Source organism: Strongylocentrotus purpuratus, unplaced genomic scaffold, assembly GCF_000002235.5.
Source record: "Strongylocentrotus purpuratus isolate Spur 01 unplaced genomic scaffold, Spur_5.0 spur5_scaffold_14, whole genome shotgun sequence".
Taxonomy (NCBI): domain Eukaryota; kingdom Metazoa; phylum Echinodermata; class Echinoidea; order Camarodonta; family Strongylocentrotidae; genus Strongylocentrotus; species Strongylocentrotus purpuratus.
In genome coordinates this window covers 28,067,940-28,094,892 of record NW_022145599.1, presented here as the reverse complement: position 1 = coordinate 28,094,892, position 26,953 = coordinate 28,067,940, and the positions used below count along the sequence as shown (strand labels likewise).

At 36.1% G+C, this 26,953-nt stretch overlaps 2 protein-coding genes across 2 annotated transcripts in view; one reads left to right on the top strand and one right to left on the bottom strand.

The window, feature by feature from the left end:
* Positions 1 to 26,953, bottom strand: part of LOC105445353 — a 124,405-nt gene that overhangs the window by 12,347 nt on the left and 85,105 nt on the right. Inside the window, exons 40-43 of the mRNA XM_030985189.1 lie at positions 9,842 to 10,195; positions 8,082 to 8,186; positions 7,171 to 7,527; positions 6,166 to 6,264 (exon numbers count right to left, since the gene is read on the bottom strand). Coding sequence (XP_030841049.1) covers positions 6,166 to 6,264; positions 7,171 to 7,527; positions 8,082 to 8,186; positions 9,842 to 10,195 — 915 coding nt within the window. The remainder of the gene's footprint in view (positions 1 to 6,165; positions 6,265 to 7,170; positions 7,528 to 8,081; positions 8,187 to 9,841; positions 10,196 to 26,953) is intronic.
* LOC105442657 lies at positions 533 to 4,725 on the top strand. Its single transcript, XM_030984627.1, has 4 exons — positions 533 to 1,323; positions 1,858 to 2,165; positions 2,533 to 3,418; positions 3,808 to 4,725. Exons 1-4 carry the CDS (start codon positions 662 to 664, stop codon positions 4,079 to 4,081), a joined length of 2,130 nt encoding a protein of 709 aa, XP_030840487.1. The 5' UTR covers positions 533 to 661; the 3' UTR covers positions 4,082 to 4,725.

Sequence of the window (26,953 nt, the reverse complement as noted above, 5' to 3'; positions counted from 1 at the left end):
ATCCTTAAAAGTGCCATTCAACCATTACTTTTGGAGTGGATTTCACCATAATTTGGAGTCGATTCTACTCAAAGGAAGTGATCTCTAATATGACTCCTAAAAAGTGGATTTGCATTAAAAGAGTATTTGTGACCCGGCACCACAAAACCAACAAAAAGTCGCAACCAGCGATTCTCCATAATCAGCTAAAATGTCAACTTAGGTGAAAAAATAGATTTTTTTTTTTTTTGCATTTTCTGAAAGAGTGGTCTTTTCTGTACCTAGTATCAAAATTTGGAAGTCTAAAACATAGTAGAAGATGTGTTTTAAACGGTTTTTCTAGACCAGTTTTTTTCGCACAGCCTTCGGTCTCTTCCAAAATTTGATCACTTTTCCCGAGCGAAATTATCGTAGTCCGGAAATGGTCGGTCGTTGCTAACGGGTCGTGCTGCGCGGGCTGTGATTGGTCCGTTATAGCAATCAGTGCGGCGCGCCATTTTGTTTGTATCCGCTTTCACATCCGAGTTCCAGATTTGCGTTGATCTTATATTCTCCGTTAACGACTTCGAGTAGCTTGATTGTACATCACATATCCAGAATTTGTTGATCAAGAGTAAGAACATTATTATATTTTATACATTTGAGAGTGACAAGTTGCGAAAAAGTCTACAACGTCGTTACAATGCCAGGTTTTGTACGTGAGCAGAGCCGTGGGATGGTAACGGGGTGCACCAACGGAGATGCCCGGGTAGCTCGGGCGGTCAACGAAGCGATGATGCGGGGGCTAGCTGCGGGGGATCAGGCCAACCTTACAGCTTTGCTTACTGAACACTTCGGGCAAGACAGCGACGAGGGAATTCCTGATAATGACGAGGACATGTTATACGATGAGACTGACGACGAAATGGACATTGGAGAAGAGGGAGAGGAGGATATGGAACTGGATGAAGGTGAAGATGATGATTTTCAGCTTGTTGTCCCTAATTTGGCTGGAGAAGTGTTGGAAAGAGTTGGGACTGACGATTGGTCTTCGGAAGCAAACGATGAAGAACTTCTTCGTGTAGAGAACTTTGAAAAGTGCACCTGCAAGTCAAGAGCATCATCGTGCATCACGCAGTTTGATCCCACTTTTGTTCTGCGACTGAGAGCGCAAATGATGGACGGAGCGTTGAAAACTGAAGAAAGGAAAATGTTTATCATGGGGCGAGTGAGCGCGACAATCCAGTGCGGTAAGACAACCCAATGCTCTAAGAGAGCCGGACAAAAGGATAGACAGAGGGCAAGAGTCAGCTACATGGTAGAGGGGAAGCGTGTGTGCAGGGAGACCTTCATGTTTCTACACAGGTAAGTGCATTCTGTTGAATAGAAGCCTTTTGTTAACATGCTTTGCTTAAATATGCAACACCTTTACTCAGATGATTACTAACCAAAAATTTCACAAATCAATGTTGAATTCAATATTACTTTTAATAAAAAACTTTGCAAGGACTTGCCAGTTCGTATCCAAGCCGTGCACATTTGGACATGATTTTTTACACCTAAAATGCTATTGGCTAGAAGTAGATTATCATTTAATTTCTTATTGGAGGAATCATAAAATGGGCAGAGCATGAGAAAAGATATTATGAAATTTAACATGGTTTAATTACTGCCCCAGTTATTCCCGCAAACTTGATTTCCTGTATTTTACAATAATAGAAACCTTTTGATTTAGCATCAATTTGATTTGCCATTAATTGTGGTTCTGTTTTGTTTTATATGAAATGAACTGTCTATTTTGATCTTAAAAAATTAGTTATCTGGATAATGAAATGCGGTTGTTGATTCATTGAACCATGAAATCTTATAATTTCTTTATTTTCCTCTCTTATCTCACAGTGTTGGTGACACCCAGCTTCGGAATATCACCAAAAGCTATCTACAGAAAGGGGTCGTCTCTCCATCTAAGGCATCAGGTGGCATCAAGGCGAACAAAGCAGCTCTTACCAGCGATGACATCAACAGAGTTGTGACGTTTATCACAAACTTCGCAGACACCCAAGGCCTCGTCATTCCAGGGCGCATCAGTGGCATCAAGAGCTCCGATCCCCGTATAAGACTTCTCCCGACCAATCAGACGAAGGCGTCTGTCTGGAGGTGCTATGAGACGGAACTTGCCTCCAAGAATGATCAGCGTGTGGCAAAAGGTATTGTATTGTATAATTGTAAAGAAAAGTAGGCCTATATTTCCTGTTTATGATAATAACAATATAACAATCAGCATGTAGCAAAAAGTATTGAATTGTTTAATTGTAAAGAAAAGTAGACCTGTATTTCCTTTTATGATATAACAGCAACAAAAGTTTGATAAAAAATTTGGGCTTCTAGATAGCAGGACACTTCAATAATTTATTAAGACAAGGGAAATCTGTTACTCATCTGTCTAAAGTGGTAGGCAATGTGCAGTTGATATGAAAAAGTTGTTCTCAGTAATAAATTTCTTAACATGTATTAAGAAATTGATGTTTCGAGTTTGCTCAATTTTATTTTCTACTCTTTCTCCCTTTATTACAGGACTTCCTCCTCATAGAAGTGCAAAGCAGACAACATTTCTTAATGTTTGGAGGAGATACTGCCCCTTTGTGATCACATCTCGCCCCAAAACTGACCTGTGCTGGCAGTGCCAGAAGAACAACTCTGCAGTGTACCAGAGCGCCAACCTAACTGAGGAAGACAAGCTCGGCCGTATCCAGACCCAGACAGAACACCTTGCCCATGTTGCTGTTGAGAGGAACCTATACCGGGACATGGTTCTTGACTCCCAAGCTGCCGTCAAGGAAGGGAGAGATGGGGAGGAAATGCACTACTCCTTTGACTATGCTCAACAGATGCATTTTCCCACCGATCCTGATCAGCCTGGCCCCATGTATTTCCTATGCCCAAGGAAATGCGGTTTGTTTGGAGTGACATGTGATGGTACAAACAAGCAAGTTAACTACCTCATCGATGAAGGGATGACTTCAAGCAAAGGTTCCAACTCTGTAATAAGTTATCTTCACGACTACTTTGATCAGTTTGGGAGGGGTGAGCGAGTGCTGCAGTTGCACTGTGATAACTGTGGAGGACAGAACAAGAACAAATTTCTCATGTGGTATCTCGCCTGGAGAACTCTGTGTGGTTTGCACGACGAGATTGGTGTTCATTTCATGGTATCCGGACACACAAAGTTTTCACCCGATCGTGCATTTGGCCTTGTGAAACACCGATACAAGAGGACCTTCGTCAGCAGCCTGCAGGACATCAGTGACGTTGTAGAGGAGAGCTCTGTGAACGGACACAACATTCCTCGACTTGTGGGACTGGAGGATGGTACAGTTACCGTACCAAGCTACGACTGGCAGAGCTTTCTTGCACCGTTCTTCTTCCCTTTCGTTGGCATCAAGAAGTACCATCACATCAGGTAAGATAGAAGATCAGTCAATACGAACAAATTTCTTTTTAAATGTATGTTTAAACCACAAGCATGTTTTGAATAAAATGCCTCTATTGTAGACTTTATTAAATATCTTCAGTAGTTGAGGGCTAATCTGCCACACACTCCAATTCACGTTTCTGTCAAGATTCTAAAAGAATACAATAAATGCAAAAATTGCACTACAAATTTTTTTTTTTTTAATTCACAGCCAAAGTATTCACATAGTAAAATCTTTACTTATTTATTGTCATTACCAAAATACCATACTATTATTACTCACTATTGTGTCTGTACATGACCTAAAGCTTTTCTATCTGTTTGAATTCACAGTAAAGTAATTATTTTTTTTCAACTTTCTCAATTTTTGTCTGCAGGTTTCACCGTGACCACCCTGGTGTAGCTTTTGTAAAGGTGCAGCCTTCCGATGAGGAAAAGAGGATCCAGCTTCTTCGTTCACCAACCAACCAACCACCGCGCGAGCTGCCTGAACCAGTATCACCTCCCGGACTGACAAGAGCACGAGCTACTTACCTGCACAGAACTATTCGAGAGTTCTGTACAGCATCTACCCGCGACATCGTCTGTCCCGCTCCAGAGCAAGATGCTGAGACTGAGAGTGATGGTGATTCTTCATCTCCGGAGAATTAATTTTTGTTAGCTGTTACGAGAGCTGAATTGTGTTTTGTTTTGTTTGTGCACACTGTTCAATACATACATTCAATCGCTTTGAGATGGACTTGCAAATCTAAATTCAGTTCATTATAAAACTTTTCCATTGAAGGTAATGTCTGTACTTGTGATGAAAAATATTGATCTATTTGTGGGATACAATGCTTAAAATACATGGATGCTTAGGGTCACGTGCACTGTCTTTATGTGTAAGTTGAAAAGAGCCCCTGGACATTTGACCAATATTTTATGGGAGTTGGTGGAATATTAATTGACATCTCGTTGATAGTTGTTTAATATACATAACTGTGCAATGCTAGACCACTCTCATGTCTGCTTTATTATAATTAGCAATATTTGTGTATCTTTGCAATAAACACAGTAATTTATTTATAAACATATTTTCCAGGTCTGGTACCAGTATGAAATATTATTCTGAGGTGAATTGTTTAGTTTTCACTTAGTAGGATGCACTTATTTTTTATTGATATCGATAATGTTATGCATATCTGTTTATTCTTTTGAAGTTGTTTCAGATAAATGTACTAGTGCACGGTCATTTTCAGGATTTGACTTGGGAAATATTTCCATGGAATGATTAAAACAATAATATTTTGAATGAATGCAATCATGTTTCTAGTATAAACTTCTTTAATGTAAACGAACGAGAGGTGATGAGAAAGAGTTGTTGCATTTTTAAACTTGTGATAAAGGATGAGAAAGAGTTGTTGCATTTTTAAACTTGTGTTAAAGGATGAGAAAGAGTTGTTGCATTTTTAAACTTGTGATAAAGGATGAGAGAGAGTTGTTGCATGTTTAAACTTGTGATAAAGGATGAGAGAGAGTTGTTGCATTTTTAAACTTGTGATACAGGATGAGAAAGAGTTGTTGCATTTTCAAACTTGTGATAAAGGATGAGAGAGAGTTGTTGCATTTTTAAACTTGTGATACAGGATGAGAAAGAGTTGTGACATTCCCTAAATAATTTTGTTTTCATTTCTGTGCTTCCAAATTTATTCTCCCATAAGAGTTTTGAAATCAAGTTCTTATTGTAAACACACATTCACACTCTTGATATCATCATTTTGCTTACAGCTATCATAATTCTCCCCCTTCTTTTCCCTCTCTGTCTCTCTCTCTCATTCTTTCTATTTTTCGTTATTCTATGTTGGTGTCTTTACTGTGTGTCTCCTGCCTTTCTTTATTTTTATACCACTTTCTGGCTGGTATTTATGAATTGCTTCCATTAATTATCATCAGGATGGCTACTGGAAATGAAAGAGCAAGTCATAGTAAAAATACTTTGAACCTCCTGTGAGAAAGAAAACAGTATGGGAATTAAGTATAAAGCAAGTTCATAATGTGGTTACAAATAATTGCCCAGATGTATACAAAACAAGATAGGTGACAAGCAGTGTTATGTAAGGGGGAACAAAAAGACTCTGGGTCCACCATGAATAGGCATTGTCTAGTGCAGGTGTCTCGGCACTATGTTGCAGTTCACTTAATCTGTCCAATTACAACTCTATACACATACAACATAATAACTTTTGAAAGACTTAAGTCCACACATTGAAACCTCAGAAACATAATGAACAGACTATGTTTGACCATCAGGCCAAATTTTAGCCTAATCTGAAAATCTCTTCATAGTGGTTGCTATGGCCTTTTGATTCACCCTTCTATTGATTTCCCTGTGGTTTGCTTGCTCCGCATGCTTGAATAGCCCCAAACTTTAAAGCTCTCTTTCTCACAATTTAATACCAGTAACCTCCCTCACCAGCTCTTTTCATTCACTAAATTAAAAGGGTTAGGAAGCTTCAATTTGGACAAGCAATATACCATTTTAAAGAGGAGAACTTCTTCTTTCATAATCAGATGAAATCAGGAAAATAATTTTTGCTACTTTTTGGTGGTTTTGTGGTGCCGGGTCACATTTACATTTCCTGTGACACGATCCTAGTTCCTGTTTCGAATTAGTTTCAAAATTAAAACATTCTTTAGTCTTTATCATAATTTTCATAGGAAAACCAAAGTGACATGGAAAAATCAACAAATCTTACGGCAATCAAGCTCATCACGTAAGTCAGTACAGTCCACAGTACCATCACATCTGTTTCCAGGCGGAGCGATCTTATCTCCAGCATCACATGTTATGATATCTAAAGAAAGAATAAAGCATAACAAAGTTACATTGCATGCATTGTCAAGAAAACATTTACATTTATTTCCTTCTGGCAAAGTACAGTAATGTGTAAAAGAAAGATCACTCCATCAAACAATGCTATTAAAGCAGAAGGAGGGAAATACCATAAAAAACTTGTGTTGAGAATGTCATGAACAAATAAAAAACAAGTTTACTGCAAAAAGTATGACAAAAAAAAAAGGATAGTCAGATAAAGAAAAAAAAAGGATAGTCAGATAAAGAAAAAAAAGGATAGTCAGATAAAGAAAAAAAGGATAGTCAGATAAAGAAAAAAAAGGATAGTCAGATAAAGAAAAAAAAGGATAGTCAGATAAAGAAAAAAAAGGATAGTCAGATAAAGAAAAAAAAGGATAGTCAGATAAAGAAAAAAAAGGATAGTCAGATAAAGAAAAGAAGGCACGAGAAGAGCAAACAAATAAGGACAAAGCAGATTGGAAATTAGGAGAAGGGATGCCATTAAATCACCAGTTGATGTTACAAGATAACTGAAATAAGAAGACCAATAACCGACGAGAAAATAACAATTAAATTTGTTCCCCGTGGTCCCAGCTCGTTGAGAATTTCAGTGTTCAACCTCAATGACTATAACTCAACAGTTAATTTAAAGCATTTAACCTTACTGTGGCTATGCCAAAATATTAAGCATTTGCACTATCATGGACCAACTACTCATTAGGTGCTTTCAAGTACATGCATAAAGCAAAGGAAGCCCTTCCAATCTTTTTCTTAAAAAAGCATTTCCCGAACAGTTTTGTCCGCAAGTGATTTTATGAGCTGCACCCAAAAAGTGCATGTCTTTAGGTCTATAGATCAGGTGCAGTTAAAAACAAAATTAGACACCGTGTAGAAAAGGGATAAATACCTTCCAGCGGGAGTGCAAGTATTTCGAGACCAAAACCTCCGCCATACAGGCTCTTGAATTCCACCGACAGTTCTCCCTCTGGGAATACTTTATCTGCAATATCGCTCCAAGTAAAGGTTGTATCATCTGCAAATGACCACGTGGTCTCTCTCCGGCTTGTAGTTGCACCAATGTTACGTATGATAAGTGAGTCACCAAAATAGAGTTTAATATATTCAACTTGGACTATCAGAGCATTTGCACTGTCTGCTGATGAAACGATCCAGCTTGAATAGATGTAGTCATTTCCATAGTTCACGTAAGAAGGATAAGTGTAGGAGGCAAGGAAAACCGTTTCGTCTGTTGCCAGGATGACAGCTAATGAAAATGTCAAGAAAGATAAAGTAAGTGAAGAATATCTTGCCTATTTATCCACTGCATTGTTATTCTCCTATTCTCAGTTACACATTTTGTATGTCCTGAATCATCATTTTATGAAGGCTTAAAAACAAAGGGGATCAAACTCGAGCGAAAGTTCTCGGGACAATCTATTTTATCACTGTTAGAATAAACATGTGCTATTCAAATCAGGTTTAATATTGAATGCGTTTTAAAAAAAATGGTAACACGAATTGTGTCAAAATATGAACTGAAGCAGAAGATATATGTAAAACGTAAATGAAATGATGAGAAGTACCATTTTCTGCTCTATATTTTTTTTAATGCAGAGGAGAGGAAATCCACTATCAAAGGAGTGTATCAGATCACTTTAAAATACTGTGCACTTGAATCGACTCCAAAGTAGTGGTTGTATGACCCTTTTGAGGGAGGATTCCACTGTTTTGAGCGTTGTTTATCTAAGCCAAACAGAGTTATCTCTAATGTAACTCCTTCTAAAACAGATTTCGAATCGTGTACAATAAAATACTTACAACAATTTGTCTCGTCTGTACCATCAATACAATCAACCTTCCCATCACATACTTTGTTAATGCTAACGAGACCTTTGCCACTGCCAGCATTGCATATAAATTTCCCTACAAAGGACAAGATAGAAGAACAAAGTGAGTTAATATGAATGGCACGCTCCAGTTGATCATATACAACACCAAAAGGTGATCAACACAATCCCACGAACAGGAGGAAATATATCTCTCACTATATCTCTCACTTTATAATGTGACAAGTTGATTTAAACCAAAGATTAGGCAGGATCGATATACTCGAACATTTAAAACTTTGATTTCAACAGATCATGCGACTTCAACATATATTTGAACTAAGAACAAAATATGATTTCAAGAGAGGGAGGGGGTCATAAATTATAGAGACGAGCCACCAGCAACCAAAGAAATCAAGAAGAAAGTTATGAATTTCTTTTAAAGTGTGAAAAACTATGGAACTTAGAAAATCACTACACATATTGCCAATTTGGTTATCAGTTTGTGACCTCATTGCCTCACGATTTATCAATTGCTTTATATATTTTTATCCCATTAATTTCCCTTTTTATCCCCCAAAACTTGATTTTCCCATGGCTTTGACCAGGTAATATGATTTGTATCAGATTTCGTACATGACATTTGACAAAATCTTTTATGAACTTTGTAAAATTGATACTAATTTCTGAATATTGTATATTCATAATCATTGAATTTTTATATAAATAGTTTATCAAAATTTAAATTTTTCCTGATTACTCTATTTTGGTTCATCAACACAAAAACTTATTATTATCATTATAACTTGGACACTGGTGTGAGGAAATAAGTTTAGGGGGGAAATTGGAAGTTTATATTATCAATATAAAGAAAACAATGAGTGAATAGTGAGGCAATGATGTCACAGACTCATGAGTGAGTTGCCAATTTGTCTTGTGATTTTCAAAGTTTTTCATGTCATTAAATATTCATAACTTTCTTATTAGTTATCCGATTTTGCTCAATTTTTTATTGGTTTGTATGATTTTTCTGCTTCTATTGAAAGAAAGTTATTTTTGGAGTGTACTCGCCCTTTAACAAAGAAATTTAGAGTGCTTTCAAAGTTTTCCTTTTGTTAAACATGATTTTAGACGTAAGGTCGGGTTTAATTGAATTAGTAGAATATGAATGAGTCAAGTCAGCAGTCAGCAATCTACGAGTAGATATATATGCATTTCTAATATATATTTGATTCAAATTATTAACATACTGGTACTTATAATCCAGTCGTAACGTAACAGGCAGTATTTTTCAAAGTTTACTACTGGTAAATGCATGCAAATGCATCAACCTGAAGAAAAACACAACTTAAACCATTCCATCATATGAACTTGATTATTCATAGCTATAATGGCAAAATATGGTGCTTACACTACAATTTGTCAGAGCTGCCATAAAATTTTCCCCCAAAAAAGATGGCTCTTTCAAAACATTGGTGTGAATTACATGGTTATCTCCAAAGGGGGTAGGGCACATTTTGTTGAACAATTGCACCTTTTGTGGTCAAGAAATTAGCTATGATCTTGAAATTTTGAAGCTGAATTAGTATTGTGCACAGCAGTCTTGCTGCAACCAGCCCTCTTCCTAATATCTTGAAAGAAAACAATGCACATTTATTTGTATCTTAGAATCTTTTCTCAATTTGGCTTAGATGGAATATGAAAGTTTGTTTTAAATAGAATTAAAAGTGTTATTTTGTGTAATAACTGTACCATCTCGCAAGTAGAGTCCAATATCGATGCTAAAAACTCCTGAATCGTAATAGTCATCGGTCACAAATTCAATAAAGAGCTCATCTCCTTCAACGACGGTAAAATATGGGTTGTCCAGGGATGTAAAGCCAGTGAAATTGACTACAGTGAAGCCATCGGCATCATGGCCTTGTCCTATCTTCAAAGTATCATAGCTGTCGAGGTGCAACTCGTTGATGGTCACAACGAAAGAGAAGTTGCCTCCAGCTGATGAATTCGCCTGGAAGAGCCAAAGGATGGAGGTGTTGCCGTAGTAGCTATTTGGATAATTTGGCGAGTACAGATAAAGATGTTCTCCATTGTCCAGCTCATGTACTGTGTGGAACAATATATTTATTTATTCATTTAATGTCCAGGAAAAGTTAAAAAAAGAAAACATACATGGATCCAAGATTTACCCCAAATGAACAAATGTTATCAATTTTAAGCTTTTTTTACAAACACTCATACACCCTCAACCACCCCGCATACAGACAGACAAATATTTGAGTAAAAATTACAAGGAAGTAATTTAGGAATAGATTCCAAAACGGGTTATGAAGGGCAAGAACCACTTTATGAATAAAATACTTGTCACACTAAAGGATGAAATTTACATTGTGAACATCAGCAACCCTAAGAGACAGTTCCAATGTGAATATTTCAAGCAATTATTTCGGGGTTGAACACTGAAAACCATACTTTGCGTATTAGATATAGCCATAGAGCTTACATCACAGAAAGGGCAAGCATAGTGATACCTAAAAATGTTTTCAAACTACCTATACTTGCTCTTGTGGAAAGATTAGACTTTAAAAGATGAATGAGGCATGAAATATCAAGACAAAAGGGGCATGCTCTCACACATCATGGAATGCGCTGTATAAATGTAACTAATTGTTATTATGAAGTAATTATATATCGATGCATACCAAGGAAGCACAACGGAAGTATGGTAGTGGTACTGTGAACTTTCTTCTAAAACTTAAAGAGAAACACCCTGGGGTGCAACAGTGCACCTCTGGGTATAATGGGTACCGGTAAGAGTTGAAAGCTGAATGGTTCAATTCTGCACCCTGAGAGACACTGTTATTATAAAAACAAGGGTAGTAATTTAAACCTTTCAACCTTTTCAACATTTTATTATATCAGGTAGTTACATGAATCAAGCCCGATATTCCACATACATATCTTTCTACGTAACGTCCTGTTACAGTCTACAGACATTTATGTTTCAAGTCAAAAGTTATTAAAAGCAAAAAAAACATTAAGAAAACTTGTACAAATTCCATCTCATCTCGATCAACAATCATGTTCCGATATGAACAGTAAAGGGATCCTTTATGTGTTTCTTCCTAATCTCTACATGTATTTGATTATTTTTATAAATAAGATTTCTGATAACATCACATAAATCATCTCTTTTTACTCACTGCATGATGCCTCATCACTACCGTCTCTGCAGTCTAGTATCACATCACATATAGCGGATCCATTGACTGCCAATGGACCTGTCTTGCATTGGAAAGAATCTGTAATTTACAATAAAAGAAGAAAAACGTATAGATTAAGATAGTATGCCTTAAAAGTCCAAATGTGACCAGGAAACAAAAACATATCAAAAAGCGACCAGATCCTAAAAGAGGAGATTCTCAGCTTAAAATGATATATAAATCATCCCAATATGATGTTCCTAACCCAGTGAAAACAATGAGGTCTCCATTCTAGCATAAAATGTTATTTGAGAAAACTAAAATTTGTAGTATATTCAAGCATGCTGACCCACAAAGAAATGTGCAAGGTGACAAAAAGAGGATTATAACTCCCTATTATCAAATTGTCCTAAAACATAGCATACCAATTAAGTACACGCTGTTCTTATTTTGACCAAGTATCAATGCAAGAGCATTTTAAAGTTATAGGAATCAAAATAATACCAGTAGCCATTGTCATATGAAAACAATTATTACAACAACAAGAAAGATCAGACAAACATCGACAAGTCTACACAAAACTGCTCAAAATACCACTTTTAGATTATTTGGTGCTTCCAGATTTTGAATTAATGTAGAAGGTATCGTGGTCGAGTGGATAAGTCGCCGGACTGTCCATCACAAGGTCAGCGGTTTGAGTCCCGCCGTGGCACTAATGTCCTTTGGCAAGACATTGATCTACATTTGCCACACTCAACCCAGGTGATGTAAATGGCTACCTGGCAGGAATTCATTCCTTGAAATGCTGGAGCGTTGTATACGGCAGCTAGGCGTAAAGCAGGGGTAATAATAAATGCGCCTCGGAATAGAATTTCTAGATAGACGTTGCTATAGAATTGCCTATTATTATTATTATTACCGTAATTAACGTTGTATAAACTGCCCTCGTGTATTAACCGCACCCCTCTTTTTTTTTTGCCGACTTTTTTTTTGCCGACTTAAAAAACAGTAGAGGACCTAGGATAGAACCTTGTGGTACGCCGTGTAATAGAAGAAAAATTGGAGGAATTATTATTATCAACTACATATTGAAATCTATCAGAGAGATTACTTTCACACCAAGATGACAAACAAATTTGAGTGTTGTTCTAGTTTCAGAGTGGTGAGTCAACACACCGATTACAGAGCTGGGAGACATTGCCAGGCATAGCGCCAGGTGGAGGGGCATAAAACGAAACTTTTTTTTGGTGTACCGTGCATAAACCGCACCCCCGACTTTGAATTTTTTTCGGCGGCAAAAAGGTGCGGTTCATACACCGTTAATTACGGTATTAAGGTATACTCACAACATACTTGACAATCAAATTTGACCATCCCGACCTATTGCACCTCTATGAACCTCTAATTGAAAACCACACCATGCAACTCTTGGTTGGTTTTGTGGTGTAGGGTAACTAACACATTTTCATTTGACCATGAAAAAATATGTGACAGACTTATTGCAGTACTTTTTCAACAGACTTAAAAAAAGAAAAGAATTACAATGAATTTTGAAGAAAATTCAAAGAGCTGGGGCCCCCAAATTATCTTGAAGGTGTTTACCAGTGGTTGAGTTGTTTATTAATGTCTCTTTACTGTTATTTCTTGTGTGCCCTCAGCGATGCTACATTTGCAATATCATTTGTCATGATGGTAAAAGCAAACAAATTATTCTTGAGGCAATTTATGTTCCTCTATTCTAATTTTGCAATACTGGGTTAAAGTGAGCCACATTTATATGTGCTGCATGTTAAAGCAAGATTGTTTTTTTTAATTTGTCATGTTTACCTGTGAGATAACCCAAAGATATCTCCATTTGGAAGTAGTAGTAGTTGTAGTATGAACTTGATGTAAATTCAATGAACATCTCTGACGCAGCTAGAATGCGCTCCCCCCTTGGAAATTGCTGGCTTCCACTGAAGACCTCAGAATCATTGTTGGGTACCAGACCGGCTCCAATCCGTAAAACATCACCATAAGAAAGAGATCCGTAGTTGAGAGTGATAATGAATGCTACTTTCATGGAGTTAGTAAGAGCAGGAGCGCTTGAGTTGAAGAGCCACAAGGCACGTGTGTACGATCTGTAACCAGGACTGATTAGTACTCTTGTGTCTCCAAGATAAAGCGTGTGGACTGAAAGAATAAGAGACATTGTTTGGTTCTGTGGTTATTTAATGACTTTTAGACACAATGTCCTGCTTCTTTAATTGAAGGTGGTCACGAATCCTACCCAAGAAATCAACACTTTGCAGAGGCTTACCTGTACAAATTTGACAGCATTTCAATTTCAATGTAATTGACATTTACCAGTACGTTCTTTCAGTAATATTCATCAAGATATACACACTGAACAAGCTTGGGTAACAAGGATTCCTGGTAGAAGGAATCGACTCCCACAAAGCTGTTTGTTGTGTGTAAAATTAAGAAATCACCATTCTTTCATTTCCCTTTAAAATCATCATCTCAACGGTTATTCTAACACTCTATCGTATAGCCTATATTAATCAAGTTCAGATAATGTAATATGTCATCATCATGTTCAAACATTTCAATAGGTGACTTCAAAGGCATTTGAAAATCTGTAGGTTGATGACTCCAACAAAGCAGTCTGTTGCGTGCAAAAGAGATCATCATTCTTTTAATACTACATAATGCAAGTATTAAAACCAAATGTTTTGGGTACTGCTATGAATAGCAATGGACTAAAAGGTTATTTTTATACTTCTTATAAAGTTTGAAGTGATTTAAATGAGGCTTACATGAATAATTACAACAAAAATAAATATTTTAATTTTTAACATTACAGAAGATACCCTGACTAGTAAATCATTTTATCTTTGATTAAAATATAGGCATTTGCCTACATTCGGACTTTGTAAGAAACAAACCTGCATGTTGAATTATAACCGTGACAGATAACATTTCGGAGACTATAAAAAAGAAATTCAAGTGAAATGAACATGAAATTACCACAGCCTGTTTCATCACTGGAGTCCAGACAATCTACACTGAGATCACAACGAAAGGACTGGTTGACTGCATGAAATCCATCATTGCACACAAAGAGACCTGAACACCAACAATCAATGTAGAAGGGAGTTATCAGGATCATATTTGAAAAAGAAGATGACCCAAAAAGATGAAAAAATAACGGATACATATTATGGACCCTACAACATTGAAAAATTATTATGGTGATGATAGTACTAAATGTTTTACTACTACTTCTATTAGTGAAAATTTTTTACTTGGGAGCAGTGAGCAATAAAGGTCTTGAAACACCAAAACACAATAAAATACTTTCATATCAATGTGAGAAAATTGCACCTATACAACACCTAATCCTAACGATCTTCTGTGAGCAGGAAATTGCATGTAGTTTTTCCCACTGGCTACTACTACTACTTCTACTAATGAAAACAAGTAACTGGAATAGTGAGAGAAAAAAAAGACATGGAAAGGAATACCTGTAGGTTAAAATGGAAACTGTGAGTTTGTTGACCACTCATCAAACATAATATCACATAACACAACTTAATATAACTTGATATACCCTTTATGTATTAAATGTAGCTGGAAAGGTCATTTTCAATATGTAAAGTAATCATTTTCCTTTCTTGTTAATTATTTCTCCCTTTCCCATTCTGCCCACCCCTCTCTCTCTTTGTTTCTCTCCCTGCTCTTCTCATCTTTACCCCTCTCTTTTTCCTTTCTGTTTTCTATTGTCCATACCTTCCATGTCTTCCATTCATCTTTTGGTTTTTACACCTTCTTGCAAGTGAAATGCGATTCCTCTTTCTCTCTCTCTCTCTACTTTTCTCTCCTTCTTCTTCCACCCTCTGTATTTAAGTAATATTTTAATATGATGTGAACATTGTTGTTTTGATAATTCATAATGTACATTGATTGTTACGCCAGTGGATGTTAAATGTCTGTTTTTTTATACATATGGGTCAATAAAACTAATCTGAATCTGAATCGAAACCCCTAACCCCTAAGCATATAAAAAGAAAGATACACACAACCATGGTGCATACGGTTGCTGCAGGGAAAATTAATAGAATTGACATATACAAATATCCCCTTCTGATAATGATGTGATGAATGTAACAAGGGCAAATCCATACTGTACATATTAGAATATTCAAACATCCCTCTATTTCATGCAAATGTGGCTTGAAAGGTCATTTTCATTTCGTAAAGTAATCATTTTCCTTGCATGTTAATTATTGCTCCCTTTCCCATTTTGCCCTTCCTTTTTCTATTGTTCGTTCCATTTCTCCATTTCTTCAATTGGTCTTTTGGTATTTACATTTTCTTGCAAGTGAAATGCGATTCCTCTTTTCTTCCACAGTCCCTCTCTCTCTCTCTCTCTACTTTCCTCTCCTTCTTCTCCCACTCTCTGTATTTGAGTAGTATGTTAATATGACGTAAACAATGAAATTGTTATATTGGTGGTATTCATAATGTACATTGTTTATGCCAGTGGAGGTTAATCTTCTCGTTTTTTTAAACATATGAATCAATAAACCTAATCTGAATTGGAATCTGAACCCCTAACCCCCAATCATATAAGGAGAAAGAAACATGCAGCAGTGGTGCATACAGATTTATTTTCAATATGCACCATCTCCACTTTCTGGGGAGTGTTCTTACCATTATGCTCGCCATGAGGGCATACGGCAATTACCAAAACAAATGCTTTGTTCATCGTACCAGGTCCCCATTTCTCTCCTTGGTATCGAGTGGCAAGTGTAGACTAATGCCTTGCCAAAGGACATTAGTGCTGTGTCTGGGTTCAAGCCCACGACCCTTAAATTTTAAGTAAAGTGCTTAAACCTTTGGACTATGACACCTCTACTATAGGTTACAGATTGTAATAAATTTACCTTCAAGGGAACGGGGAGTAATCGCCAGGTTGAAATGTGAATAACTATAGGAGCTTGTGAAATCCACGTGCATCTCTGATGACTGAATGAGCCTTCTTGCCCTGTTAGACGGGTGGTCATCATTGGCAAATAGAAATTCTGAATCATTACTGGGGACAAATCCAGAGCCAATACGAAGTACATTGCCATAGCTAACATAAATGTCGCTAATGTACACAAAGAAGGCAATGTTACCGGTATCGCTTTGTGAAGAATTGATATTGAATAACCATGTCCTGTTGTAAGGTCTACCGTATGATCCATAACAGCGAAGAGAGTGGGTTTCTCCAACAGTAAGTGAGTATTCTGAAAATGAGTAAGAAGAGAAGATATAAATCTTATCAATATATAACACTTCATTTCAATTTGTTGTTTAAGTTTTATTACAATGCTCTTTTTCTCCTTTTTTTGGTTTCATTTATTTCTCATTTCCTCAAAGCCATGTAAAAATTAAAGGTACAAACTTGAATTCACTCATACTTAACATAGCCATTTCGTGCTTTGTCATAATGAGAAATTGGAACCTTGAATAGCCTATAGGCTTTGTGGATATAAGTTATTTCTTACAATTGTTATATATTGTAGTGAATACTTGTGTCATCCTTAAATATAAAGATGCAACTTTTCATTAAAAAAAGACGAAATACTTACTGCACTTGTTTTCATCACTGCCATCATTACAATCATCAATAGAATCGCATCGAGCAGTAGAAGTATAAAAAGTTCCATCGGAGCAAACAAAGAGGTCTGTTAAATTTTATAGAAATATAAAGCAAAAAAAAATTGATACTATGATTATGAAGGTAACAATAATTATGATGACTGCCAAGCACTACTCTCGACCATGATACTGATAATTTTATAAATGACACACACACAAAAATGTATAGCAAGAATGTTTAAAATCTATATATAATTTTTTTGCCCAGCATTCTTAGGCCAACGGATAGGAGCAGGAAGAAAAATACAGAATAAACAGAACTATACAACGTGCATGGTTCCGTGTGGTCCTTATTCTATGGGAGTGTGTATCGGACGCGTTGAGTAGTATATACTCTATTGAAATTTTTGAAACTCTACCTTGATTACAATATAATGACACTGAGACACCTAACAAACAGAATAAAGTATATTTTGGTGATTGGTACACTTTTGTCTCTGCTAGCATGAATAGGTCCTAAATATGGCTCTAGGACACCTGCCCCCCGGATAACCAACCCCAGTCAACTACCCCCGAGGACAACTACCCCCCACGGCAACCACCCTCAGGACGACTTCCCCCCGGACAACTACCCCATAGGACAAATTCCCCCGTACAACTACCCTCTAGGACAACCATTCTCTGCGACAACTACCCCCTGGACAACTTTCCTTGGGGTAGTTGACTGGGGGTGGTTATCCAGGGGGTGGATGTCCAGGGGCAAGTGTCCGGATACGCCTAAATATATGTGAATTTCGTCATTCCTGCAACTGGCTGATGTAGATGAATGAATAACCAAATGATGTTAGTATCACCGAAAGGACTCAAATACTATTTAATATCCCAATCCATAGAGAAAACAATGTTTTTGTTACTATTCTTCACAGCAAAATGTTAAAAACCACTCAGGAATAATCAATCACTTTAGAGTGAATACTTAATTTTGAAAATGCTTTTGAATTTAATTTTCTGCTACTTTCTTTACATGTTTTATAAAGAGGTGTCAATGTGAATAGGATTCGCAATTAGATTCCCGCTACAGCACTTTTCTGTCCTTTGACAAGACTTAATCAAAATTTGGCGCTCTTCAGCCGGTTGTAGTAAATTGGATCCGGCAGGAATCTATTCCTTGAATGCTGCTAGGCTAAATCCAGGGTATGTAATTTGCAGGTGCCTTATAAAGCATCTGCTAGGATAGGTATGTGCACATCATAAAAATGCATGCAGCTTTTAAAATATTACTAATAAATAAGATAATAATTACAATAATAATACTAATGATACTAATAATAACAACAACAATATTAATGATTTAAAAAAATGTCTTACAAACAGCCCTCTTTGTAATATTTTGAAAGAAAACAAAGCAGTTTTATTTGTATCATAGAATTTGTTCTCAATTTGGCTTAGATGTCATCCCAAAGTTTTTTTTAAATACAATTGAATGTGGTTTAATATTTTGTTTGTTAACTTTACCATCTTGCAAGTAGAGTCCAATATCGATGCTAAAAGCTCCTGAATCGTAATACCGGTAGTCATCGGCCACAAATTCAATAAAGAGCTTATCTCCTTCAACGACGGTAAAATATGGGTTGTACAGGGATGTAAAGCCAGTGAAATTGACTACAGTGAAGCCATCAGCATCATGGCCTTGTCCTATCTTCAAAGTATCATAGTAGTCGAGGTACAACTCGTCGATCGTCACAGCGAAAGAGAAGTTGCCTCCAGCTGATGAATTTGCCTGGAAGAGCCAAAGGATGGAGGTGTTGCCATAGTAGCTATTTGGATAATTTGGTGAGTACAGGTGTAGATGTTCTCCTTTGTCCAGCTCATGTACTGTGTGGAACAATATATTTATTTATTCATTTAATATCCAGGAAAAGTTTTAAAAAAGAAGACATACAGAGATCCAAGATTTACCCCAAATGAACAAATGCTATTAATTTTAAGCTTTTTTTTTACACACACTGATGCACCCTCAACCATCCCACATACAGACGGACAAATATTTAAGTAAAAATTACAAGGACGTAATTTAGGAATAGATTCCAAAACAGGTTATGAAGGGCAAGAACCACTTAATGACTAAAATACTTGTCACACTAAAGGATGAAATTTACATTGTGAATATCAGCAACCTTTGATAAGAGACAGTTCCAATGTGAATATTTCAAGCAATTATTTTGGGGTTGAACACTGAAGAGCATACTTTGCGTATTAGATATATAGCTATAGAGCTTACATCACAGAAAAGGTATTCATAGTCAGATCTAAAAAAAAATTGAGACTATCCATATTTGCTCTTGTGGAAAGATTAGACTATAAAAGATGAACGAGGCATGAAATATCAAGAAAAAAGAGGCATGCTCTCACATACCATGGAATGCGCTATATAAATGTAACTTATTGTTATCATGATTATGAAGTAATTATATATCTATGCATACCAAGGAAGCACAACGGAAGTATGGTAGTGGTACTGTGAACTCTCTTCTAAAACTTAAAGAGAAACACCCTGAAGAGACCAAACAAGGGAGCAATATTATAAGCTGGGTGCAACAGTGCACCTCTGGGTATAATAGGTAAGAGTTGAAAGCTGAATGGTTCATTTCTGCACCCTGAGAGACACTGTTATTATAAAAAATAAGGGTAGTAATTTGAACCTTTCAACCTTTTCAACATTTTATTATATCAGGTACTTACATGAATCAAGCCCGTTATTCCACATTATGACATATCGGTACAAATCTTTCTACTTGAAGGTCACGTCCTGTTACAGTCTAAAGGCATTTATGTTTAAAGTCAAAAGTTATTAAATGCAACCAAAAAAAATAAGAAAACTTGTACGAATTCCATCTCTTTTCGACCAACAATCATGTTACAATATGAACAGTAAAGGGATCCTTTATGTGTTTCTTCCTAATCTCTACATGTATTTGATTATTTTTATATTATGAGATTTCTGATAACATCACTTAAATCATCTCTTTTTACTTACTGCATGATGCCTCATCACTACCGTCTCTGCAGTCTGGTATCACATCACATACAGCAGATCCATTGACTGCCCATGGGCCTGTCTTGCATTGGAAAGGATCTGTATTTTACAACAAAAGAAAAAAAAAAGTATAGACTAAGATAGTATGCCTTAAAAGTCCAAATGTGACCAGGCAACAAAAACATCCTAAAAGAGGAGATTCTCAGCTTCAAATGATATATAAATCATCCCAATATGATGTTCCTAACCCAGTGAAAAAAATGAGGTAACCATTCTAGTATAAATTGTTACTTGAGAAAAATAAAATCTGTAGTATATTCAAGCATGCCGACCCACAAAGAAATGTGCAAGATGGCAAAAGGAGGATTATAACTCTCTATCATCAAATTGTCCTAAAACATAGCATACCAATTAAGTACACGCTGTTCTTTATTTAGACCAAGTATCAATGCAAGAACATTTTAAAGATATAGGAAATAAAAATAATACCAGTAGCCATGGTCATATGAAAACAATTATTACAACAACAAAAAAGATCAGACAAACATCGACAAGTCTACAAAAAACTGCTCAAAATACCACTTTTAGATTATTTGGTGCTTCCAGATTTTGAATTAATGTAGAAGGTATCGTGGTCGAGTGGATAAGTCGCCGGACTGTCGATCACAAGGTCAGCGGTTTGAGTCCCGCCGCGGCACTAATGTCCTTTGGCAAGACATTGATCTACATTTGCCACACTCAGCCCAGGTGATGTAAATGGCTACCTGGCAGGAATTCATTCCTTGAAGTGCTGGAGCGTTGTATACGGCAGCTAGGCGTAAGCAGGGGTAATAATAAATGCGCGGAATAAAAAATAAAAAATAATAAAAAATCGGAATAGAATTTCTAGATAGACGGTGCTATAGAATTGCCTATTATTATTATTATTATTAAGGTATACTCACAACATACTTGACAATCAAATTTGACCATCCCGACCTATTGCACCTCTATGAACCTCTAATTGAAAACCACACCATGCAACTCTTGGTTGGTTTTGTGGTGCATGGTAACTAACACATTTTCATTTGACCATGAAAAAATATGTGACAGACTTATTGCAGTACTTTTTCAACAGACTTAAAAAAAGAAAAGAATTACAATGAATTTTGAAGAAAATTCAAAGAGCTGGGGCCCCCAAATTATCTTGAAGGTGTTTACCAGTTGTTGAGTTGTTTATTAATGTCTCTTTACTGTTATTTCTTGTGTGCCCTCAGCGATGCTACATTTGCAATATCATTTGTCATGATGGTAAAAGCAAACAAATTATTCTGGAGGCAATTTATGTTCCTCTATTCTAATTTTGCAATACTGGGTTAAAGTGAGCCACATTTATATGTTCTGCATGTAAGCAAGATTGGTTTTTTAAACCAGTCATAACGAATATACATAATGTATCAATTATAATTATACATCAACTAGTTTTTTATGAATTCTTTTTTATTTTGTTGAAACTTCTTCAATTTTGTATGGAATCTTGTGTGTAACAAAGACAGTATAAACATTTGCTACATGTAAATGACTAAAGGTTAAAATTTGGCATGTATTTTTGAGAAATAGAATGCTAATATGGTATATATTAACTGTAACTAGCCGGCTTGTTACTTTGTGAAAATAAGCAAATTTATAAAAAAAAAAGATTTAACAGAAGGTCAACTAACTAATTTTAGAAGAAAAAGAATTACACTTTTAACCTTACAATGTGCTAATTTGAATTCATGAAACTGAAAAGGTATTGTAAATAAAAAGTATTAAATTTGTATGTAAAATTTGTCATGTTTACCTGTGAGATAACCCAAAGATATCTCCATTTGGAAGGAGTAGTAGTTGTAGTATGAACTTGATGTAAATTCAATGAACATCTCTGATGCAGCTAGAATGCGCTCCCCCCTTGGAAATTGCTGGCTTCCACTGAAGACCTCAGAATTATTGTTGGGTACCAGACCGGCTCCAATCCGTAGGACATCACCATAAGAAAGAGATCCGTAGTTGAGAGTGATAATGAATGCTACTTTCATGGAGTTAGTAAGAGCAGGAGCGCTTGAGTTGAAGAGCCACAAGGCACGTGTGTACGATCTGTAACCAGGACTGATTAGTACTCTTGTGTCTCCAAGATAAAGCGTGTGGACTGAAAGAATAAGAGACATTGTTTGGTTCTGTGGTTATTTAATGACTTTTAGACACAATGTCCTGCTTCTTTAATTGAAGGTGGTCACGAATCCTACCCAAGAAATCAACACTTTGCAGAGGCTTACCTGTACAAATTTGACAACATTTCAATTTCAATGTAATTGACATTTACCAGTACGTTCTTTCAGTAATATTCATCAAGATATACACACTGAACAAGCTTGGGTAACAAGGATTCCTGGTAGAAGGAATCGACTCCCACAAAGCTGTTTGTTGTGTGTAAAATTAAGAAATCACCATTCTTTCATTTCCCTTTAAAATCGTCATCTCAACGGTTATTCTAACACTCTATCGTATAGCCTATATTAATCAAGTTCAGATAATGTAATATGTCATCATCATGTTCAAACATTTCAATAGGTGACTTCAAAGGCATTTGAAAATCTGTAGGTTGATGACTCCAACAAAGCAGTCTGTTGCGTGCAAAAGAGATCATCATTCTTTTAATACTACATAATGCAAGTATTAAAACCAAATGTTTTGGGTACTGCTATGAATAGCAATGGACTAAAAGGTTATTTTTATACTTCTTATAAAGTTTGAAGTGATTTAAATGAGGCTTACATGAATAATTACAACAAAAATAAATATTTTAATTTTTAACATTACAGAAGATACCCTGACTAGTAAATCATTTTATCTTTGATTAAAATATAGGCATTTGCCTACATTCGGACTTTGTAAGAAACAAACCTGTATGTTGAATTATAACCGTGACAGATAACATTTCGGAGACTATAAAAAAGAAATTCAAGTGAAATGAACATGAAATTACCACAGCCTGTTTCATCACTGGAGTCCAGACAATCTACACTGAGATCACAACGAGAGGACTGGTTGACTGCATGAAATCCATCATTGCACACAAAGAGACCTGAACACCAACAATCAATGTAGAAGGGAGTTATCAGGATCATATTTGAAAAAGAAGATGACCCAAAAAGATGAAAAAATAACGGATACATATTATTATGGACCCTACAACATTGAAAAATTATTATGGTGATGATAGTACTAAATGTTTTACTACTACTTCTATTAGTGAAAATTTTTTACTTGGAGCAGTGAGCAATAAAGGTCTTGAAACACCAAAACACAATAAAATACTTTCATATCAATGTGAGAAAATTGCACCTATACAACACCTAATCCTAACGATCTTCTGTAAGCAGGAAATTGCATGTAGTTTTTCCCACTGGCTACTACTACTACTTCTACTAATGAAAACAAGTAACTGGAATAGTGAGAGAAAAAAAAGACATGGAAAGGAATACCTGTAGGTTAAAATGGAAACTGTGAGTTTGTTGACCACTCATCAAACATAATATCACATAACACAACTTAATATAACTTGATATACCCTTTATGTATTAAATGTAGCTGGAAAGGTCATTTTCAATATGTAAAGTAATCATTTTCCTTTCTTGTTAATTATTTCTCCCTTTCCCATTCTGCCCACCCCTCTCTCTCTTTGTTTCTCTCCCTGCTCTTCTCATCTTTACCCCTCTCTTTTTCCTTTCTGTTTTCTATTGTCCATACCTTCCATGTCTTCCATTCATCTTTTGGTTTTTACACCTTCTTGCAAGTGAAATGCGATTCCTCTTTCTCTCTCTCTCTCTACTTTTCTCTCCTTCTTCTTCCACCCTCTGTTTTTAAGTAATATTTTAATATGATGTGAACATTGTTGTTTTGATAATTCATAATGTACATTGATTGTTACGCCAGTGGATGTTAAATGTCTGTTTTTTTTTATACATATGGGTCAATAAAACTAATCTGAATCTGAATCGAAACCCCTAACCCCTAAGCATATAAAAAGAAAGATACACACAACCATGGTGCATACGGTTGCTGCAGGGAAAATTAATAGAATTGACATATACAAATATCCCCTTCTGATAATGATGTGATGAATGTAACAAGGGCAAATCCATACTGTACATATTAGAATATTCAAACATCCCTCTATTTCATGCAAATGTGGCTTGAAAGGTCATTTTCATTTCGTAAAGTAATCATTTTCCTTGCATGTTAATTATTGCTCCCTTTCCCATTCTGCCCTTCCTTTTTCTATTGTTCATTCCTTTTCTCCATTTCTTCAATTGGTCTTTTGGTATTTACATTTTCTTGCAAGTGAAATGCGATTCCTCTTTTCTTCCACAGTCCCTCTCTCTCTCTCTCTACTTTCCTCTCCTTCTTCTCCCACTCTCTGTATTTGAGTAGTATGTTAATATGACGTAAACATTTAAATTGTTATATTGGTGGTATTCATAATGTACATTGTTTATGCCAGTGGAGGTTAATCTTCTCGTTTTTTTAAACATATGAATCAATAAACCTAATCTGAATTGGAATCTGAACCCCTAACCCCCAATCATATAAGGAGAAAGAAACATGCAGCAGTGGTGCATACAGATTTATTTTCAATATGCACCATCTCCACTTTCTGGGGAGTGTTCTTACCATTATGCTCGCCATGAGGGCATATGGCAATTACCAAAACAAATCCTTTGTTCATCGTACCAGGTCCCCATTTCTCTCCTTGGTATCGAGTGGCAAGTGTAGACTAATGCCTTGCCAAAGGACATTAGTGCTGTGTCTGGGTTCAAGCCCACGACCCTTGAATTTTAAGTAAAGTGCTTAAACCTTTGGACTATGACACCTCTACTATAGGTTACAGATTGTAATAAATTTACCTTCAAGGGAACGGGGAGTAATCGCCAGGTTGAAATGTGAAGAACTATAGGACCTTGTGAGTTCCATGTGCATCTCCGAAGCCTGAATGAGCCTCCTTGCCCCGTTAGACAGGTAGCCATCATTGGCAAATAGAAATTCTGAATCATTACTGGGGACAAATCCAGAGCCAATACGAAGTACATTGCCATAGCTAACATAAATGTCGCTAATGTACACAAAGAAGGCAATGTTACCGGTATCGCTTTGTGAAGAATTGATATTGAATAACCATGTCCTGTTGTAAGGTCTACTGTATGATCCATAATAGCGAAGAGAGTGGGTTTCTCCAACAGTAAGTGAGTATTCTGAAAATGAGTAAGGAGAGAAGAAATAAATCTTATCAATATATAACACTTCATTTCAATTTGTTGTTTAAGTTTTATTACAATGCTCTTTTTCTCCTTTTTTTGGTTTCATTTATTTCTCATTTCCTCAAAGCCATGTAAAAATTAAAGGTACAAACTTGAATTCACTCATACTTAACATAGCCATTTCGTGCTTTGTCATAATGAGAAATTGGAACCTTGAATAGCCTATAGGCTCTGTGGATATAAGTTATTTCTTACAATTGTTATATATTGTAGTGAATACTTGTGTCATCCTTAAATATAAAGATGCAACTTTTCATTAAAAAAAGACGAAATACTTACTGCACTTGTTTTCATCACTGCCATCATTACAATCATCAATAGAATCGCATCGAGCAGTAGAAGTATAAAAAGTTCCATCGGAGCAAACAAAGAGGTCTGTTAAATTTTATAGAAATATAAAGCAAAAAAAAATTGATACTATGATTATGAAGGTAACAATAATTATGATGACTGCATAGCACTACTCTCGACCATGATACTGATAATTTTATAAATGACACACACACAAAAATGTATAGCAAGAATGTTTAAAATCTATATATAATTTTTTTGCCCAGCATTCTTAGGCCAACGGATAGGAGCAGGAAGAAAAATACAGAATAAACAGAACTATACAACGTGCATGGTTCCGTGTGGTCCTTATTCTATGGGAGTGTGTATCGGACGCGTTGAGTAGTATATACTCTATTGAAATTTTTGAAACTCTACCTTGATTACAATATAATGACACTGAGACACCTAACAAACAGAAAAAAGTATATGTTGGTGATTGGTACACTTTTGTCTCTGCTAGCATGAATAGGTCCTAAATATGGCTCTAGGACACCTGCCCCCCGGATAACCAACCCCAGTCAACTACCCCCGAGAACAACTACCCCCCACGGCAACCACCCTCAGGACGACTTCCCCCCGGACAACTACCCCATAGGACAAATTCCCCCGTACAACTACCCTCTAGGACAACCATTCTCTGCGACAACTACCCCCTGGACAACTTTCCTTGGGGTAGTTGACTGGGGGTGGTTATCCAGGGGGTGGATGTCCAGGGGCAAGTGTCCGGATACGCCTAAATATATGTGAATTTCGTCATTCCTGCAACTGGCTGATGTAGATGAATGAATAACCAAATGATGTTAGTATCACCGAAAGGACTCAAATACTATTTAATATCCCAATCCATAGAGAAAACAATGTTTTTGTTACTATTCTTCACAGCAAAATGTTAAAATCCACTCAGGAATAATCAATCACTTTAGAGTGAATACTTAATTTTGAAAATGCTTTTGAATTTAATTTTCTGCTACTTTCTTTACATGTTTTATAAAGAGGTGTCAATGTGAATAGGATTCGCAATTAGATTCCCGCTACAGCACTTTTCTGTCCTTTGACAAGACTTAATCAAAATTTGGCGCTCTTCAGCCGGTTGTAGTAAATTGGATCCGGCAGGAATCTATTCCTTGAATGCTGCTAGGCTAAATCCAGGGTATGTAATTTGCAGGTGCCTTATAAAGCATCTGCTAGGATAGGTATGTGCACATCATAAAAATGCATGCAGCTTTTAAAATATTACTAATAAATAAGATAATAATTACAATAATAATACTAATGATACTAATAATAACAACAACAATATTAATGATTTAAAAAAATGTCTTACAAA

Coding starts and splice junctions, on each gene's coding strand:
- LOC105442657 (XM_030984627.1), top strand. CDS start 662: ATGCCAGGTTTTGTACGTGAGCAGAGCCGTGGGATGGTAACGGGGTGC. Junction 1,324..1,857: donor ACCTTCATGTTTCTACACAG/GTAAGTGCATTC, acceptor CTTATCTCACAG/TGTTGGTGACACCCAGCTTC. Junction 3,419..3,807: donor AAGAAGTACCATCACATCAG/GTAAGATAGAAG, acceptor TTTTGTCTGCAG/GTTTCACCGTGACCACCCTG.